General features: G+C 41.1%; 1 protein-coding gene across 1 annotated transcript in view; it reads right to left on the bottom strand.

Annotated features, from left to right (window-relative positions):
• LOC131190485 (microphthalmia-associated transcription factor-like) overlaps positions 1-19279 on the bottom strand; it is a 138777-nt gene extending 119498 nt beyond the window's left edge. The window contains exon 1 of the mRNA XM_058167810.1: positions 18989-19279. Within this exon, the coding sequence (XP_058023793.1) occupies positions 18989-19092 (104 nt within the window). The 5' untranslated portion in view covers positions 19093-19279. The remainder of the gene's footprint in view (positions 1-18988) is intronic.
• Between the last annotated feature and the right edge of the window lie 2788 nt (positions 19280-22067).

Below are 22067 nucleotides of genomic sequence, written 5' to 3'. Positions count from 1 at the left end.
ATAAACAGTAGCCAAACTGCAATGCAGAGATATGCAGCAGTATGTGGAAGTCAGGGAATACAGTCTCAAAAGTTATTTTAAATCTAAGCAACCTACCCATATAGTATTAAGGAACAGTAACATAATGAAACAAATTTTGTAACATCAGAGAGACCATTTTAAACTGTATTTGCTTTCTAAAAAAAGACCTGGGATTTTTTCCCCCCTCCTGCTGGAACTGAATTTCAGAAATGTGGTTACTTCGTTTTACGAGACCCTAATCACACCTCTTCTCCGTGTATCAGACTCTGCCAAAGAAAAGACATTTTAGGAGAGAAGAACATTTGATTGCAGAAATAAAGATACGGATTCTTATGCAAACATATTTCTTATACATTCAAAGGAGTGATAAAATTTGGTATATTGGAGGATTATTTGGACATTTAAGAATCTGAACATGAACCTTTATCCTTTTATTTATTTATTAAATTTATTTGCTGCCTCTGTCTGATGATTCAAACTGTTCAACAGCTATGCTTTTATTTATGAAGAACTGGGGGGGGGATGAACATTAATACTGAGGCAATGCATGCATGCACGCGCACACACATAAACACATACTTACAGACCATATAAATATGTTAAATAAATAAATACTGACAATGTGGTTGTGATCATGAAGAAGCTAGAACCAGAATCAAAAATTGGGATAAAGACTTGAGGGAGCAATAAGAACAACAACAACACTCTTTGATATGCTGATGATACACCTCTCCTCTCAGAAACCAAAGAAGGCCTGGAACATCTCATCAAGAAAAACAAAAAAGAAAGTGAGAATTTTGGTCTCTTTCTGAACATCAGAAAGGCCAAGCTCATGACCCACTGCAAGGAATGAAAACATCAAAATAGAAATTGATACTGAAAAGATAGAATGTGTGGAAAGATTCACACATTTTATTTATTTATTTATTTATTAGATTTTTATACCGCCCTTCTCCCGAAGGACTCAGGGCGGTGTACAGCCAAGGATAAAAACTCAATATATATACAATTAAAACCAAAATTTAAAACAGAGCAAATTACAAAAAAGGCCAACATTAAAATTGAAAATTTAAAAAACCCTAAAACAATCAAAACCCAATTTAAAATTTAATAAAACTATTAATTATTTTATTATTATTTATTTTATTTTTATACCGTCCTTCTCCTGAAGGACTCAGGGCGGTGTACAGGCAAAAGTAAAAAACAGGCAATACAATGTACAATTTAAAATGCAGATTAAAAAACTTATTTTATAATTGGCCTAAAAAGTTTAAAATATATAATAAACTAAAACCCCATTTAAAATTATTAATAGAAAATTTAAAATCAATAAAATTTAAGCCAGCCCCGCGCGAATGAAAAGATGTGTCTTCACTTCGCGACGGAAGGTCCGAAGGTCAGGTATTTGGTGTAAACCCAGAGGAAGCTCGTTCCAGAGTGTATTAAGCCAGTCCCGCTTGAATAAATAAGTGTTTTTAGCTAACGGCGAAAGGTCCGAAGATCATGGGGTAGGTTCTACTTACCTTTATTACCGGTTTGTAATGGGAGCACGCACACCCTTGATGACGTTGGGGTGGTGGGCAGAGCTTCCCACCGGTTTTACTACCAGTTCCATAGAACCAGACAGAACCTGGAGCAACCCACCACTGGATCACAGATAGCTCAAAGCAGTGAATGCAGCCCAGAAATAAAATGTCGGATTGCACTGGGTCGCACAGCAATGACGAACATGTGCTGAATATGGAAAAACAACCAAATGTACATTAGCCCACTCTATTGTGTTCCCTGTAGCTACCTATGATTGTGAAAAATGGGTGGACCTTAAAAAAGCAAGACAGGAACAAAATTCAGTCATTTGAGTTGTGGTGCTGGAGAAGGCTCCTGCATAATTTTTGGACAGCAAAGGTGAATAACAAGCAAGTATTAGAGCTCATAACTGCTTGGAAGAGTTAGTGGTAAAAGGAAACCAGGCCACCAAGAATACAGTGGCTGGATAACGTCAAAGCTGATACCAGCCAGAGCACAGAACTACTCAAAAAAGTAGTGCAAGATCGGAAGACTTGGGAAGACCTGGCCCATAAAATCACAAAGAGTCAGACACAAGGCGTTGGATAATATCATCATCATAAGAATGTGGATAAATATTAATGGGAAATGTAAACTTGACCTATTTCAAGGCATAAATTACATCATGACTGAAGAAAAACATACATAATAAATGACTCATGTTTAAGTTTAAATGATAATATTACAGGGCAATATACAGAATATTCTACCCAATATTCTGGACACAAAATCATGTTCATTTACAGGAAGTTTTTCTTTTCCTTTTTGTATTACATTCTAGAATACATTATAGACACATGCATTGGCTGGGGGGCAAGAAAAAGGACTGGTTGCATCAATTGTGCCATATACGTAATACAACATAATGAACAATGTACATAATATGCCATTGCAAGTTGCCTAGGGTCACTCTAGATGGATAGGCAGCCAATACATAAATAAATAAATGCTAAAAATAGCCCTGCCCTGAAGTCTTGAATTGAAGCCACAGGGCTGCATGTAGTCCCTAAGATTACTTTACATTTGACACCAGATGCACAGGTAGAAAATACGTGGTAACTGGCTTGGCAGTAGCTCTTGTGAGAAGGATCAGGGTAACCTAGCAGACTACAGCTGAAGCATAAGCGGCAGTGTATTACAGTTGCCAATGTAGCATGTAGTCTTGGACTGAACACATATACTGCTGATATAACAAACTGATTGTTGTTGTTGTTAGTTGCGAAGTCATGTCCAACCCACTGCGACCCCATGGACAACGTTCCTCCAGGCCTTCCTATCCTCTACCATCCTCTGGAGTCCATTTAAGCTCACACCTACTGCTTCAGTGACTCCATCCAGCCACCTCATTCTCTGTCGTCCCATTCTTCTTTTGCCTTCAATCTTTCCCAGCATTAGGCTCTTCTACAGTGAGTCCTTCCTTCTCATTAGGTGGCCAAAGTATTTCAGTTTCATCTTCAGGATCTGGCCTTCTAAAGAGCAGTCAGGGTTGATCTCCTCTAGGACTGACTTGTTTGTTCGCCTTGCAGTCCAAGGCGAACAAACAACTGCATTGTTAAGGGACTTGCAGGAGTCCCTTAACAAATTGATAATTCTACTCTTTACTGCACTAATATAATGCATTTTGAGTTCCAATCTTCCTTGTACAAGAGGTATGATGGGACACTGGAAAGACTACTGAGAAGATCAATAAAAATGCTAGGAGGCCTGGAGGCTAAATCTTATGAAGAGCAATCACTAACACTAGTTAACTTAAAGAAGAGAAGGCTAAGGGGAGACATGATAACAGTCTTCAAATAGTTGAAGGCCCATCACAACGAAGGCTTTAATAGATTCAACAAATCTGTGGGTTTATTTTCCATAGGTCCTAAGAGTAGGACAAGGACCAACACATATAAACTACAGAGGGAGATCCCAAAGGTGCTTTTTTCAAGAGGCAACTGGACTTTCTCATCCAAAAAGTCCAATTGCCTCTTGAAAAAAGCACCCTTGGGACAACCATGACATGGATGTCTGGCATGGACATATAAAGGGAGATACAAACTTGAAATAAGAAGGAATTTCCTGACCATTTAAAATATTAAACAGTGGAAAGCCTGCTTGCTGGAGTGGTGAGTGTTTCATTACTGAGATTTTCTGGCAAAGGTTGGATAGACATTTTGTGGTAGAAATCTTCCCTTGGGTAGGGGATTGGACTAGAAGATCTCCAAGGTCTGTTCCAACCCTATAAATTTATGAACTGCCCAGGAGTTGAAAGCGCACAAGAGACTTTCGCTAGATCAAATCAAATGGCAATCATCCTCTTCCTCACAGTGCCTACTAGAAGTGGGGAAAATAATATTTTATAATGTCTTCCACTGCTATCAAATTAGTGCTTTCTTAAATTGTCACTAGTGTATACTAAAAAAAAAATCCATAGAGTTCTCTTTTTCTCTTTCTCTTGCATACACACACATACCATATTGAATAAAATGCCTGAAAAAGAGAAATGTGGGTGTCAACAACCATTCTTGTAGATGATCTTTCAGGCCATTACAGGTAAGTCCTTTACTTACAACCATTCATTTAGTGACCATTTAAAGTTACAATGGCATTTTTAAAAAATGACCATTTTCCCCACTTCTCTCTGTGGCAGCATCCCCGTGGTCACATGATCGAAATTTGGGTCCATGGTAACTGGCATATATTTATCACACTTGGACTGTTCTGGGGTCATGTAATCACCATCCCAGATGGCTTCCGACAAGCAATATCAATGGGGAAAGCCAGGCTTGCTTAATATCTTGCTTAATGATTCACTTAACAACTGCAGTGATTCCCTTAGCAACTATGGCAAAAAAGGTTGTAAATTGGGGCAAAATTCACTTAACAACTGCCTTGCTTAGAAACAGAAATTTTGAATTCAATTGTGCACATAAGTTGAGGACTACCTATACAGCTCAGAAAGCTCTTATCGTTGAAGCTTCTTACAGTAGTTCCATTCATCTGATGGGAACACTCTGGGGGCCAGTTCATCCAAAAAACAAAAAAACCCAAGTAAGTCTTTTTACAGATATAATTGGCTTGCTGATTTTAGATACTGATCTGTAAAGGTGTTCATTTTATACCCAGCTCCAGCTAGCAACTATGCAATTAACTCACTACACATTTGCACTGATTTACATGTGCAATTTTAAAATGATTTGTAGACTATCAACTGTATGAATATTACCCTGCAGATAATGCAAGTGCTGTAGGTACTGTCTCAAAAATACCATATAATCATGAATTTAACACCTAGAATGCCTAGACATCAAAAGACGGACTAATATTCCATAGCTTGGTTCACACTCAGTTGAGATGGGGAGATTGCTGACACAACAATAAACGTCCAGATTTAATACTTTTATGATTGAGTTCTGTGGTACTTTTTTTTTATGTATGTGGTAATTAACTACCATCTTATTTGAGACTTATTTAGCATAGAAATTGTACCTCTCTATTTGGCTTAAGGATGTGAATCCTGAGGAAGCGGAAGATTATTCATGGATTTATTCAGCCTACATAGTAACTGGGAGCTATAGTATGCCCATCCAGGCCACATTTAAAATATGTTTATTTTTTAAGTTCTTTCAATTTTTTTTAAAAAAATAGAAAGTTATCATGCTTCACAGCCCCACTTTCAAGGGTAACCTGAGTTTCATCAACATCTCTAAGTCTCATATATACCGTAGAGATATCCTTGGAAAATAAAATGGTTTGTGACTTCAGCTCATGCTTTGTCTCTCTTATCATAACTGCCATTTTGTGAGACTGTCACAAAATATGCTTCAGAATTCCAAATATGGAGAGGTCTGTGGTCTCATATTCATATAAGTATGTGCATGATTACGCTCACACAGATAGACACACACCTTCCAATTTTAACTGAAACAGGTTTTGCTGAGAAAACACAATTGGACAAAGTTATATAACAGTCTTTATGCCAAATGAGCCTTGAAGATTCTCCAGATTCATCAATCTAATCATTCCACCAAAACATTGTTTTTAGGAGAAGTAGTTTATTCATTTGTTTTTCCCATTACAGTATCAGGTATCTGCTTTAACATAATTCCAAGATACATACAGAAAAAAATATAGAAAATACAAATAAAAATCTACTACTGTGTAAATAAAATGTCAGGTACCATATATGTGAAATTTCTTTCTAATATGGTAATTGAAGAAGCTTTACTAATCTACAAGTCAGTCTTTATATTATCTAAATTACAGCAACAAAAAACAAAAATTGTGCAACACTGGATTCCACCATAACATATTAAACAACCCAACATTTCCAGTAAATTGCAGGCAACTCTCTTACAATTCAGATGTTCTATCTACAACTATTTTTCTCACTATTTACATCATAATGCTCCATTTCATTAATAGAATAGCATAAATTCCAGTGCGAAACTATATCGTTGATAAGGAATCATTGAATGCACTTCAGTGGAGTTCACAGTCCACCACATGCCAGAATGGGATTTGTCTGGGGTAGCCAGGATATACCTAATATTCTGAATTCTGTGATAGCCTCCATGGTAGATGCCCCCAATGGAAAATGGCCATTTGTCAGAAAAATGACTCACATTTCAAGTAGTGTTTTAACTCCCAATGGGATTTCTATGGGGCCCAAAGTCAATCCTGCAGGTAAACATGATATTAAAGCCTAATACTTTGCTTTGTGTTATGCCACGTTAATTAGTTTTTTAATTAAAATAACACTTTTAAAAACTCACATAAGAAAGTTTCCCTCGTTCAACTAGTAAGAAAGTATTCCAAGAGTACAGTGACTCTGTGTTATCTATTTTTGGCTTAGCATGTTTGTGAGTGTATTCAAAATATGATTAAGCAATTCGTAAATGATATATTCTAGGTAGTGAGCCAGGTTGCTTTGAAAATCGTGGGGGGGGGGAATCCACAATGTCCTTTCGTGAATTTTGTAGAGGGTGTGGCTTTGAGTCTGAAAGATTCAAGATTCAACCACGCATTAGCAATATTGTACATAAATAAGCGACTACAGTACAAAAACAGCATGGCTATGACAAGTTTATAAAATGAAAGTGAAGAGAGCATATTTACAACATATATATAGTAAACAATTTATTTTCTTCAGTCAGGAGTAACTTCACAGTATCGTTAGAGGAAAAGCATTCCAATTCAAAAATTAAGTTTATTTACTTTAATGCAGCCTGACATATAACAAATCAACTAAGCTTGATAAAAAGAAATATTGCCACATTTCTGTGAGCTCAGGCAGTAGCAGAACAGAAACGGAAAAATAGAATTATTTTTTTTTCAATAAAATAAATGAAATCATGCTGAAGCTAAAGCTTTCCATTCAGCTCAACATTACAGAGTCAGTTTTTGACATCTTCAGGCAGGGACTCTTCTCTGCAACCATATGAAACACTGGTATCAATGGTATCACAGGGATCAATGATCTGCTTCCTTAAACTTAAACATGGTTGCGTGAATAAGCCACAATTAGTTGGCCTTACAACCAACTTTAGGTTATTCGTTTTCCTGTACAAAGTACAAAAACTTTACAATACAATAACCCTGTACAGGATTTGCAAATCCATGAACTCAACCAATATAAAGTTGGATTTTATATTCAAAAGACATGATCATGATGATTTACTGAAAGCTAATGATACAGACTTCAGTTAAGTCCCATCAATCCCACCAGCCAAGCTAATGGTGGGGACTGTCATTAGCCCAAACCCAGGAAGGTGGCAGGAAATACCTGACAATACATAAAAACAGCATTGAAAGCTTATTAGTTTCTAAATTGATGCAACTACAGTTAAAATTTGTTAAAAATTTATTTAACAAATGTTGAGCACATCTGTGCTTTAAAGTTATTCTTCCATTAGTATTGCTATCATAACTGAGGACTTTTCTAATTTGCACATTAAAAGAGGGGGGGAGGGAGAGAGGGGGACGGAAAGAGAGGGAGGGGGGGCAATAACTGTTTCAGGTAGTTTTCATGGCAATCTGTTTATCAGGTTATGATTGCCATTTAAACCACAAAGTTAAGTAAAAATTGCAGAGTCACACACAGTCTGGTTTTCTTTACCAAATTGAGGAATCTTATTTAGAATGCTGTATGGGAACCGTGATTTGTAACAATTGGGGAACTCATTCAACTGAGCATCACATTGTTTATTTGGAACTGCAGAGATACTGGTACCTTTTGACTGTGATGGAAAATGAACTTCTTTATTTGATCAGTTTCTCAAATTACATTCAGTTCAAATAAGAACCTATTTGAGTACTAATACAAAAGGCTAAATGATAAGGAAAAAGCAAATAAGATACAGGAACACAAAAAGGTTTACTGATTACACAAGATTCTTCAGCAAATATTCAAATCCTATTTGAACAACAAGCGTACAAATATGGCTATCTAAACTGCCGGGGATAAGATAGAGCAACTCAATCAACTAACATCCTCACACTTATATGAGGTAACTCCAGAGTGGCTCTGAGCCACAGGACAGCTGCCAATTCTGCCTCTGACTCACATATCTAAGATCTGTCAAAGGAGGTCTTTTGACAACTTGGGACCAAATCAATCAATGCGGAGGGATTTCATTCTGATCCTGTACCAGTACATTACATATACCTCCTGGCTGATTGGATGCAGACCACGTTATGATATGTCTATATGTTACATAGAGTTTTTATTCATTCAATAAAATCTGATTCTCAAAGGCTGCTTGTTGAAATCTCTGCAGCTTTCTTGGCAACATTTTCCAGAAGCAATTTGCCATTGTCTTCTCCTTCCCAATGTTGAGAGAATGTGACTAGTCCAAGGTCACCCAGCTGGTTTTGTACCTAAGCTGGGACTAGAACTAACCATCTTCTGGTTTCTAGCCTGATGCCTTAACCACTACACCAAAATGATTCTCTAGAATGCACAGTATAAAAAAGAATTAAATGTCAACTGTGCTTGTAGCATACACAACATATATCTCTCTTGCCCCAACCCAACTCAGATGGTTATTGTTGCAGGGAAAATAGAAGACAAAGGTATTAGATATATTTGCCTCTTGAGTTATATATAAACAGGCAGGAAATAATAGCAAAAAGTCTGGTTAGTGGACAATGCAATACCTAGGGACAGCAGAATAAAAAAGAAAGAACCAGAGAAAATCTCAAAATAGAAAAACCTACAAATGGAGGTAGAATGACTTTGGCAAAAGAAACACACATAATACCAACTGTAATGGGCACTTTGGGTGCAATCCCAAAACTAGAGCACCACTGGAATACCATCGGCACTGAAAAAATCATAATCAGTCAATTGTAAAAGGCAGTTTTACTTGGACAAAGATATATTAACTATAACTTTAAAGAGTCAAAGAACAACTTCTGTTTATCTCTGGTCCTTCAGAAGAACTCAATAGGTAGACAAAAATGACAAATCCAGTGTATACAATGTATACTATACATCTGGCTGACTGTGACAACCATCATAACAATAGCCAAAATGTGCCAAATCCATCATAATAATAGCCAAAAGCCAAAAATTAACTTCTACAATTGTTGGGTAACATGAATGGATAGAGATGAAAGGACAAAGAGAAGCAAATATTCAAAGCACAAAGAATTAATAAAATGATGACTGTTTGCTAAGTAGCTAAATATTTTAATGATGTCTATTTATAGGTAGATTGATAGACAAATAAACAATTAGATAGACTGTAGATATTTGTGCGTGTGTGACAAAGGAATGAATATAAATATAAATTGTATGACTGGGTTGCTTATTATCCATAGTTAATACAAGGATGATAAGAAATTGTGAATGTGGGACTGAATTGTTTTGAGAAGTGTCAAGAATGCATTTTTGTATCATGAAATAAAGAAAAGAAACAGAGTAAAACAGTGAAAGTATAAAAGATGTTTATAACATCTTCAGTCCTACGGGGAGAGGGCAGTAAACATATTACCTAGTTAGCTAATGAAACTTCTGCAAAAACAACAACAATGATAACAACAACCAAGGAGAGAGCACCAAGGACTTCGAAATAGATTTACAACTGACAGGCCAAGACAATGTTTTAGAATAGTTGTTTCAACAGATCTACAGAAGAATTTGGCTGAAACTTTAAAGTTTAAAAGAAAATATTCTGTAGTTCAGGATTGAATTGTGGAGTTCTTGGTGCTCTCTTGAGCTTGTTTGCTTGCAGACATTTCATTGCCTAGCTAGATAAGATTATCCGTGTGAATGAGTGTAGGAATTGCTACCTATTTATGTGCAGAGCCAGCAGTGGTGAGAATGTAGTTTCCTCCTTGGTGGTTCCATGGTGATGCGAATATTGTTTTTTGCCTGTTGATTCCTGCCTATTTGAATATGGGCTGCTGGAGGGGATGTATTTGTAATTCTTAGTGCTCAAGGGGTTAAAAATGATAAAAAGAAAATCTATTATACTGAGAATATTGGTGCAGGTGTAGCTGATATAACTGGGGAAATGTTTAAATCTAGATATGGATTTGTGCTTGTAGAGGGGCTTTGTGCCTGGCTCAAATAAACATCATTATTCCCCTATACCAGTCACTTCCCAAATCTGGGTGAATTACCGCAAATTAACTAAAAATGGTTTTTCTTTAGGGTAACAACATATGAACTCATTCCTCTATCACAATAGGGATATTTAAATAAGGACTTTCTGGTAAGCAGTTTTGGGCAATAAAGGAAAATGTTTGCCCTACACAGAGAACAGCAACAAAGATGATTGGGGGACTGGAGGCTAAAATATATGAAGAACTGTTTCAGGAATTAGTTGTGTCTAGTTTAATGAAAAGGACTAAGGGAGACATGATAGTAATCTGCCAATATCTAAGGGGCTGCCACAAAGAAGAATGGGTCAATGTATACCCCAAAGCACCTGAAAGCAGGACAAGAGGCAATGGATGGAAGCTAATCAAGGAGAGAACCAACCTAAAACTAAGGAGAACAATTAACCAGTGGAATGACTTGCCTCCAGAAGTTGTGGGTGCTCCAACATTGGAACATTTTAAGAAGAAACTGGGCAACCATTTGTTTGAAAGAGTGTAAGGTTTCCTGCTTGATCAGAGGGTTGGACTAGAAGACCTCCAAGAAGACCTTCCAACTCTGTTATCCTGTTTTGTTAAGAATAAATGGCTACTGAAGGAATGTGACTTAAATACAAAAATTAAAGACCAATATGAAAGAAGAATGCAGAATTGGATTGGTTATAAGGAGAGAATTAATAAGGAGTGGATTGTAAAATAAACATGAAGAGTAAATGGATGGAAAGGAAGAGGAATATTGGGAAAGTTTGGGGTTAATGAGATCCTTAGAAATAGAGAGGTAAGAAACTTAAAAAACCAAAGGCAAATGCCTGAAGTGGCATATGGATGCGGTGAAAGAAAGGACTTGCAATTTTCTTATTTCATACCTTTAATTTCTTTGACATTATTTCTTCCTTCTTTTCTGTGCCCACAGGATAATGTTCAATAAGTCCAAAGAAACTATATGTAATCAAATTCAGCAGGCATATTTGCCCTCAGTGTTTCCAATATAAATAGCAATTGGAGAGTATTCGGAAGAAAAATCTTTATCTTTAAATAATGTTCAGTAGGTGTTTGCTCAAACTGACTCAACACTGTAGATTTTCATAGATATAATGACAGCAGGCCAACAAAATATCTAGCACAAAATATCCCATTGTACTAAGGCAGCCAACATCATGGCTTAATATGACATGTAAACTAAGACAATGCCTGACTCATGTAATGAGCCATGTCATGTTTTGGTTGCTATGACCTTAGTGGGCAACATGATTCTAGCTACTGCTATTTGTAAACCATAATTGATGGCTGATTATAGTTCATTTTGGGGAAAAGTGAGAAAACAGTAGTTTCAAAGTTCTAGACGCATCTGATTCTTTCAATGGAGTTTCTTGTATCTTTAGCCTTTCTGGGTTATCTGGTAAGGATTGGGAAACTCAATGGAGTTTCTTGTATCTTTAGCCTTTCTGGGTTATCTGGTAGGATTGGGCCCTGATGCACTATTTTAAAGAAGTTTTGGTCCCATGCTGTCGAACATCTACAGTATACTTCCTTTGAGTTAGAACATGCCCAATTTTTTAAAGAATGTGTTGGACACATACAAAATAATCAAATGCATACAAGATAATTTCCTATTTTAAATAGGAAAAAGGACAAGAGTTGGTGATTGAGATTTTGGATGGGAATGCATTCCCCTACTGAATAAGTCTACAGTCTCAAAATGTGGCGACAGCCCTCAGCTGTCTCTAAACTTAAAAATGGCACAATAGCAGCAGACGGTGCATTTGCTTTATTTATATAAAATGTTTCATTTAACATTTCTAGCCTGTTGAATTAAAAATCTCCAAAAAGATCCCTTCCCATTTCCACCCCGTTATATACTGTTTCCTATATTAGCTAATTTTTGCTCATTTTAATGTTATTAGTTATCATTTTAATGTTTTAAACTATCATTTCTAAGATATTCTTATAAGAATTTAAATTTAATAAATTAAATTAAATTAAAATTAAAATTAAATTAAATTAAAATTAAAATTAATTAAAATAAATTAAATTAAATTAAATTTAAATTTAATAAATAAACTGAGCAGATTACAGCAAGTTAAAACTACAAATGCAGGAAAAAAATACATCAAAATCACAAAACCAACAATATATCAGTAATAATCCATCATCTTCTCCCCAAGATGGAGATCAATTAAAATTACCCAAGGGTTAAAAACCTGAGGAAATAAATCTCTTTAAAATTCTTCTAAAAACCACTTAGGAACTTAATGAAGTTTCTAAGTGTAGAATCAGGCCTAGCGCTGAAGAAGCAACTCTTCCTGAAATCATTGAGTTCGTAAAAAGTATCCACACCTTGATAGCTTACACTTGTTGTTCAGGGTCAATCCTTGGGGAAATGTTAGATGTTGCAATGGAAGCAAAATGCTGGAAGAAGTCTGCTATCTAATGCGAAAAGCAGGATTACATGTCTTGTACTATCAAACATACACAAATTCTCAGATGCAAATCAAAGTGTCAGTATTAAGATTCAGCTTCAGATGAAGCAGATTATCTGTACTCTTTGTAATTTCTTTTAATTTCAACAGCAAGGATTCGATTAGGGCATTTTCAGAACATGGAAAAGAAAAGGCTGTTCAAAACATGCCAAAGGAGCAACAGACTATCCCTATTTCTTAAGCAAGGCCTAAGCCCATCACTTAGGGAAGCTAGATACAAACTTCAAACCGACTCACAGAGATTTCATCTTAATGTAATCAAGGTGGACTGTTTCCAAGATTTCCTGACATTTAGCCTCATTAATGAAATGTATGAATCTTTTTCTTGGTCATATGCTGCTATTCAGTATTTAACAGACCTGGGTGTGGGACGAAAAGAAAGCTGGTCATTCTAATAGATAACCATGAGCTATGAACTTATGGGTGGGACTGCATTCCTCTTAGCCTTATTATATTTCTCATTAGCTTCTGATATCATCAACTGTGGTATCTTCCAGACTGCCTGTAGGGACCGCAAAGTGAAAGCACAATTCCGCACCCATGGGTGCTTCCCATCAGAATTAATGGGAAGGCGAGTGGTACTACTCTCTAATCATTTCTCTTCAACATCTACATGAAGTCACTGTGGCGTGAAGTGTGTGTGTGTGTGTGTGTGTGTGTGTGTGTGTATCATATCAATCTATATCTCATATATATATATTTGTTTTCGTAGTATTTATAGAGTATTTATAGAGAAACGGCAGCTCCAACCATGCTTTGCTCACACAAGCACGAAACCGAAAGCACCAGCCTGAAGATGATGAGTGAGACCTCATCGAAACGTCGCCAAGATACTCTCAACCTTACACAGGAAAAGACCCGAATATGCCAATATGCCAATACCTACATATATATGCCACCAGTTTGACACTCCTGCCCTAGGATGAATCTTAATGGTATGTGAGGATGATCTTGTAGATAAGACAAAGAGTCACTAAGTAGGCCCCTGTCATGCAAAAGGTGTATGAACCCATAGAAGGAAAGGGGGTACAGCAATAGCAATAACACTTGAGTTATATACCGCTTCACAGTGCTTTTACAGCCCTCTCTAAGCAGTTTATAGAGTCAGCCTATTTATTTATTTATTTATTTATTTATTAATCATATTTATATACCGCCCTATCTCCCGAAGGACTCAGGGCGGTTTACAGGCACTTAAAAAACACATAGATACATAAATACACTATAAAAACAATTAAAAAACTTATTCTATAAGCCCGTATTTTAAAATATAAAAAATAAAACCCAGTTAAAACCCATAAATTTAAAATCTAGCTCAGTCCTGCACAATTAAATAGGTATGTTTTGAGCCCGCGGCGGAAGGTCCGAAGGTCCGAAAGCTGACGAAGGCCGGGGGGTAGTTCGTTCCAGAGGGTGGGAGCCCCCACAGAGAAGGCCCTTCCCCTGGGCGTCGCCAGGCGACATTGCCTCGCTGACGGCACCCTGAGGAGACCCTCTCTATGAGAGCGCACGGGTCGGTGAGAGGCATTCGGTAGCAGTAGGCGGTCCCGTAAATAACCCGGCCCAATGCCATGGAGCGCTTTAAAGGTGGTCACCAAAACCTTGAAGCGCACCCGGAAGGCCACAGGTAGCCAGTGCAGTCTGCGCAGGATGGGTGTCATGCGGGAGCCACGAGGGGCTCCATCTATCACCCGCGCAGCCGCATTCTGGACTAACTGCAGCCTCCGGATGCCCTTCAAGGGGAGCCCCATGTAGAGAGCATTGCAGTAATCCAGGCGAGACGTCACGAGTGCGTGGGTGACCGTGCATAGGGCATCCCGGTCCAGAAAGGGGCGCAACTGGCATACCAGGCGAACCTGGTAGAACGCTCTCCTGGAGACGGCCGTCAAATGATCTTCTAAAGACAGCCGTTCATCCAGGAGGACGCCTAAGTTGCGAACCCTCTCCATCGGGGCCACTGACTCGCCACCGATGGTCAGCCGCGGATTTAGCTGACTGTACCGGGATGCCGGCATCCACAGCCACTCTGTCTTGGCGGGATTGAGCTTGAGCCTGTTTCTCCCCATCCAGACCCGTCGGCCTCCAGACACCGGGACAGCACTTGATAACCGTTGGGGTGGTCGGGTGTAGAAAAGTACAGCTGGGTGTCATCCGCATACAGCTGGTACTTCACACCGAAACCACTGATGATCTCACCCAGCGGCTTCATGTAGATGTTAAACAGTAGGGGCGAGAGGATCGACCCCTGCGGCACCCCACAAGTGAGGCGCCTCGGGGCCGACCTCTGCCCCCCTGTCAACACCGACTGCGGCCGGTCGGAGAGATAGGAGGGGGACCACCGATAAACGGTGCCTCCCACTCCCAATCCCTCCAACCGGCGCAGCAGGATACCATGGTCGATGGTATCGAAAGCCGCTGAGAGGTCTAATAGGACCAGGGCAGAGGAACAACCCCTATCCCTGGCCCTCCAGAGATCATCCACCAACGCGACCAAAGCCGTCTCCGTGCTGTAACCGGGCCGGAAACCGGACTGGAACGGGTCTAGATAGACAGTTTCATCCAGGTGTAAGGGAAACTGATATGCCACCATACTCTCTACAACCTTCGCGCGGCGGGTTGGAGACCGACGATAATTACCTAAAACAGCGGGTCAGGAAGGCTTCTTAAGGAGGGGCCTCACCACCGCCTCTTTCAAGGCGGCCGGGAAGACGCCCTCCACCAAAGAAGCAATCGTAATCGCCTGGAGCCAGCCTCGTGTCACCTCCCGAGTGGCCAGCACCAGCCAGGAGGGGCACGGGTCCAGTAAACACGTGGTGGCATTCAGCCTACCCAACAACCTGTCCATGTCCTCGGGAGCCACAGGGTCAAACTCAACCGCCCTGAGTCCCTTGGGAGATAGGGCGGTATATAAATATGATTAAATAAATTGCCCCCAACAATCTGAGTCCTCATTTTTCCCACCTCAGAAGGATGGAAGGCTGAGTCAACCTTGACCCTGATGAGATTCGATCTGCCAAACTGCAGTCAGCTAGCAGTCAACAGAAGTAACCTACAGTACTGCATTGTAACCAATATGCCACCATGGCTCCTGATAGGAAGAGTCTCAGAAGAAACCATCTTTTGTTTTGTTTTGTTTTGAAAGTTAAAGTAAAGGAAGGAAGAAATGCTTTCAGACTTAAAAGAATCTGTTCCTATAACCTTATAATAAAGGTAGTGTTAGTATTCATTCAAGGACTATCCAAAGTCTGAAAATACTTCTCTTGTACAACAGTTGCCTAGGCAAGCAGCTCTTTTTCCTGACTCCCAAGATCATTCCCACAGACATTACAGAAACAGAGATGCTGTGAAACCAGAGATAAGATATGAATGAGTAGAAGGAAGTTCTGACTTTATCTCAGCAAGAGGGAGTAACTATTTGTTTAGAAATATGGTGGCTCCAAGTTAGCGCTAGCATTAACTATGTAAGATTGTTCTTCCCATAAAGAAACTGGTCCACAACTTGGGGCCTCTCTTGGATTCACAACTCCTACCTGAACAGTAGGTAGAAACGCTGGCCATGTGGGGCTTTGACCAGTTGCTGCCTTACCTGGACCAGATTATGTCTATGTCTTCAAGTTATCACTATGTATATGGGTTACTGTAACTAAATGAGGATACCTTTGAAAATGAAATCTCAGTTGGTACAAAATGCAATGGGTAGATTACTATGTTGTCAGGCAGAAAGAACCAGGGACATTCACTAAATTCAAAGCACTGAAGAGTTTATTATTGCTGCGTATGCATATGAAACTCATCAACTAATGGTCAAAGCTAAATTGGCACTAGATAAGAGTCAATGGAATTCATGGGAAGCTGCACTTGGATCTCTTGTAGCTATGCAATGATTCCAAACTGATGACATGTTTAACCCCGCCTTCTAGCTCAGCCTACTCATCTCCTACAGAAGTTAAATAAATGAACTTTAATGATCTAAATAGCTTAAGGGCTGATGATCTGAAGGACTGTCTCCCTCATTATGGTGAACCAGTCCAACCATTTAGGCCTTCAAGAGAAGCCTTTCTGAAGATCTGTATTTATTTACTCGCTGCAATTGGCAGAGGTCTGTTACATCTGGCTCACTTAGTTCTTTCCAAACTATGCCACACACTTCAGAAATTAAGTTTGGCCCCCGCTTTCTGCATTTACAAAGATTCATTTCCTCCACTAGGATAGTTGTTAATTGATTTTAGTATGAATTTTAATGTATGCATTTAATTTTTTAGAGACATGAGTATCTAATTGAGTAGAAAAGCAAGCTATAAATTGAATAGCTTGTGTGCTATGCAAACTCAGCCGTCATTTAAGAAAAAAGAGATGTGTCTTCAGCCAGATCCTTTCATATTAGCAACAACTTTAGCTATGTTTATACATTTTAAATTGTTAATATTTTATGTTATATTATTAGCCATCCCAAGTGCCCTATGGGTAGAAGGGGGGAATAAAAATTGCTATAATAAATAAAAAACAATCTTAATATAATATATGAATCCAGCCTCAGTCTTCTTTATTGTATCTTGCATTGTCACTTCATGCTATGTATGAATACTGATCAATGTGATCTATACATTGGGTCAAAAAAAAAAACTATTTAGTGTGTATGAGTATTTTGAACAGTGTAATCTATAGATGGGATCAAGACAACTACAGTATTTAGTGGGTATGAATAGTTCTGATCAATGTAATTATACATGGGATCAAGAAAACTATTTAGTCATCAAACTCTATAGTGCAAAATAAGTAGGTTCCCACTATTGTACCAGTCAGAATCAAATTCAGAATAGAACTGGAAGAGACCTTGGAGGTCTTCTAGTCCAGCCCCCTGCTCAAAACAGGAGAACTTATACCATTTCAGACAAGTAACTGGGCTAACAATTCAATGGTATAACAACCCTTGTGATTCAAAATGTGATCAGCCCGTCCAAGGCAGACACAGACCTAAGAGTTTTTCTCTCTCCGCTCTGCATTGCTTAGTACACATGCAACTATCAGTGGAAATCTGTAACTCCCAGCAGAGGCCAGATAATGCCTCTGGTGAGAGGTCCAACAATACCCTTTACATAATACCAGCCACAGCTCTTGGCCCCTCCTTCCTCGCCCAAACACACACTAAACAAAACTGCTATTATGACAGGAACCACTCACTAAATGGCTGCTTTTATAGCCCAGGCTGTTTCCTTTCAATATTTGTATTATCTTTTTTCTTTTCTTTTCTTTTTTTTTAAAAAAAGTTTTGCTTTTGTTTTTGGTTACAAATAGCCTGAAAGCACCAGTAGACACATCCAGGATTCTTCTGCAGCCCTCCCTCTTTTCTCTCTCACTCCCCTTTCCACTTACCCCCACCCACCGGCTGTCAAGAGAGAGTCGTGGTTTGAAGGAGAAGCAGAATAAACCCACATTGTTGGGTGGGGTAGGTGTGTGGAGAACTGGAAAGAGGGGGGGGGGCGTTCAGCAGCTGAGGGGCCCCTCTCTTTTACCATACCCATTTCCTAACACCCCCCCACCCTCCCACCCCCCAAGGCAAACCCCCCCAAGGCAAACCCCCTTTTCTGCCCGAGCATGCCACCAACAACCCCCAGGCGCTATCCGCACACCTTGCAAAGCCAAACAACAACAAAAGTCTACAAAAACTTGAGAGGTGACGGAACAGCAAACCACTGGCTTTAGGAGAGGGGTTTTTTTGGGGGGTGGGTGTTTTGGGATGTTGTTTTTTTTCTACAGGAGCTGCGGCGGTCAGCAAAAAAAAAAAAGAGTCAAAGGCGAAGCCACCTGCGCTGCGGGCGGTTTTGTGTTTTTTTTCCCTCCCTCAAAAACAACGACCCCCGGGCTACAAGTTATTCCTTCTTTTCCGACCGGCGATAGGAAAGAGCGAGTCCCTGAGAGAGGACAGCTCCACGACCCCGAACGCCGTGCGGGTGACGAGGGTGGGAGGGGAGGGCGAGGAATTCCCGAGCAAAAGTGAAAGAGGGCGAGGAGGAGAGAAGGTGCCGATTGACCAGGAAAGGGGCAGCAGGCAAAAGGAGGCAAAAACCCCGCCGGGGCAAGTGGAGAGGGGGGGGGAGAGAGAGGGGTGGCTGGCAAAAAGGAGCCCCTCACCCTCCCACCCCGGTCCTGATTTACTCGCTTTATGCCCTCCGGGGGAGTGGAGGGGGGGGGACTTAGCGTTATTAAACGGTGCAAGAGATACCCCGCTCCAGCCTGTCGGATCGATTAAAGCAAACGCTTGGGGAGGGCAGAGGAAAGTCAGTGGATTTTTTTTGCGGGGGGAGGGAGGAGGCAGCAAGGAAAGGAGCGCGCACCTGTTTTTCAGCGGCTGACTTTTCAGCTCATAGTAGATCTTGGGCTCCTCGTGGAACTCCTCGCCCACCTCGAAGTCCGGCACAATGCCCGATTCCGCCTGCATGACCCCTCGTCTCGTTCCGCGCCCCCAGCGGCAGGGGGGCTGGGAAAGCAGCGTCCCGTCCTCCCCACAAAGCGTCAGCCTGCCCGGCGGTCACAGAAACGCTGGCCACGCGAACTTGCTCCGCAGCCGCCACTCGCCTTATTTGCCGACTCGGCTGCGTTTTCGTACTGCTATGCCCCGCGACCGACTCCGCGGCGCCCGCCCCCTTCGCCCACACCTCCCTCCCGTTGCTGCCTGGGAGCTGTAGTCTTTTCAAGGCGACGGTGTCAGCCGCTCCGCGAAGAGGAGGCACTACGACTCCCAGAAGGCTAAAGGGAGCGTGACGTAAGCCGAGGGCGGAGCCGAAAGAGACACCGGCAGGCGTCCTGTCAATGTCAGCAAAAGCGCTGGCCAAGGGTATTTCGCTGGCGCGGAGGGGGCAAGGCTGAGCTTCTTTCCTAGAATGAAAAGCACTCAAGCCTTCCAGGAAAATTAGGGTCTGCATCTTTCATTGGAGACTAGCCCTGCTTTGCGCTTTGCATCGGAGCAGGGGTGCCCTCTCCTCTGTCCTAAAGTCCCTGTCTTAGAGACTTGGTATTTATTCCTTGCCACTGTCAAGGCACTTCAGCTTCTTTATATGTGCCAGGATCTGTCTTTAAGTTTTCTCAGAGACCATTCCTTCAGGATATGGACTTGCTTAGCAGTGAAGTAAAGTCACCACAGATTTATGTTTTGAAACATTGAAGTTGCCCTGCAGGAGAAAACTACATGCACATAGCCACATACAAAATCTCCTATCTAGGTACATACTGATTTAAAGCTTCTATTGGCATGGGTTGGTGTTTTTTTTTACAAGGCATCTCAACAAATCTGTTCTGGTTGCCGCTTACTTTTTACTCTCAAATGTTCACTTTAATGAAGGTGTAATTAAATTTTAGTGCCTTAAAAGTTGTTTAGAACCTCTCCAGATATTAAGGTATAGTCAAGGCAATGGTTTTCCCAGTTGCAATGTATGGCTGTGAAAATTGGACCATAAGGAAGGCTGAGCGCCAAAGAATTGAGGCCTTTGAACTCTGGTGCTGGAGAAGACTCCTGCGAGTCCCTTGGACTGCAAGGTGAACAAACTGGTCAGTCCTAGAGGGCATCAACTCTGACTGCTCTTTAGAAGGCCAGATCCTGAAGATGAAACTCAAATAATTTGGCCACCTAATGAGAAGGAAGGACTCACTGGAGAAGAGCCTAATGCTGGGAAAGATTGAGGGCAAAAGAAGAAGGGGGATGACAGAGAATGAGGTGGCTGGATGGAGTAACTGAAGCAGTAGGCGTGAGCTTAAATGGACTCCGGGAGATGGTAGAGGACAGGAAGGTCTGGAGGAATGTTGTCCATGAGGTCGTGATGGATCGGACATGACTTTGCTACTAACAAGAAGATATTAAGAATGCTTAAGAATATGAGCCGTGGTAGCGCAGTGGTTAGAATGCAGTACTGCAGGCTACGTGTGCTGATGGCCTGCTGCCAGTAATTTGTCAGTTCAGTTGTCACTGGCTCAAGCCTTCCATCCTTCCAAGTCAGTAAAATGAGGATCCAGATTGTTGGGGGCAATATGCTGACTCTAAACCGCTCAGGGAGGGCTGTAAAGCACTGTGAAGCAGCATATAAGTCTAAGTGCTATTCCTCGTGGAACTCCTCGCCCACCTCGAAGTCCGGCACAATGCCCGATTCCGCCTGCATGACCCTCGTCTCGTTCCGCGCCCCAGCGGCAGGGGCTGGGAAAGCAGCGTCCCGTCCTCCCCACAAAGCGTCAGCCTGCCCGGCGGTCACAGAAACGCTGGCCACGCGAACTTGCTCCGCAGCCGCCACTCGCCTTATTTGCCGACTCGGCTGCGTTTTCGTACTGCTATGCCCCGCGACCGACTCCGCGGCGTCCGCCCCCTTCGCCCACACCTCCCTCCCGTTGCTGCCTGGGAGCTGTAGTCTTTTCAAGGCGACGGTGTCAGCCGATCCGCGAAGAGGAGGCACTACGACTCCCAGAAGGCTAAAGGGAGCGTGACGTAAGCCGAGGGCGGAGCCGAAAGAGACACCGGCAGGCGTCCTGTCAATGTCAGCAAAAGCGCTGGCCAAGGGTATTTCGCTGGCGCGGAGGGGGCAAGGCTGAGCTTCTTTCCTAGAATGAAAAGCACTCAAGCCTTCCAGGAAAATTAGGGTCTGCATCTTGCATTGGAGACTAGCCCTGCTTTGCGCTTTGCATCGGAGCAGGGGTGCCCTCTCCTCTGTCCTAAAGTCCCTGTCTTAGAGACTTGGTATTTATTCCTTGCCACTGTCAAGGCACTTCAGCTTCTTTATATGTGCCAGGATCTGTCTTTAAGTTTTCTCAGAGACCATTCCTTCAGGATATGGACTTGCTTAGCAGTGAAGTAAAGTCACCACAGATTTATGTTTTGAAACATTGAAGTTGCCCTGCAGGAGAAAACTACATGCACATAGCCACATACAAAATCTCCTATCTAGGTACATACTGATTTAAAGCTTCTATTGGCATGGGTTGGTGTTTTTTTTTACAAGGCATCTCAACAAATCTGTTCTGGTTGCCGCTTACTTTTTACTCTCAAATGTTCACTTTAATGAAGGTGTAATTAAATTTTAGTGCCTTAAAAGTTGTTTAGAACCTCTCCAGATATTAAGGTATAGTCAAGGCAATGGTTTTCCCAGTTGCAATGTATGGCTGTGAAAATTGGACCATAAGGAAGGCTGAGCGCCAAAGAATTGAGGCCTTTGAACTCTGGTGCTGGAGAAGACTCCTGCGAGTCCCTTGGACTGCAAGGTGAACAAACTGGTCAGTCCTAGAGGGCATCAACTCTGACTGCTCTTTAGAAGGCCAGATCCTGAAGATGAAACTCAAATAATTTGGCCACCTAATGAGAAGGAAGGACTCACTGGAGAAGAGCCTAATGCTGGGAAAGATTGAGGGCAAAAGAAGAAGGGGGATGACAGAGAA

Source organism: Ahaetulla prasina, chromosome 2 (genome assembly GCF_028640845.1).
Source record: "Ahaetulla prasina isolate Xishuangbanna chromosome 2, ASM2864084v1, whole genome shotgun sequence".
Lineage (NCBI taxonomy): Eukaryota > Metazoa > Chordata > Lepidosauria > Squamata > Colubridae > Ahaetulla > Ahaetulla prasina.
The sequence above is the reverse complement of the archived record's forward strand: the minus strand, read 5'-3'. Positions and strand labels throughout refer to the sequence as shown.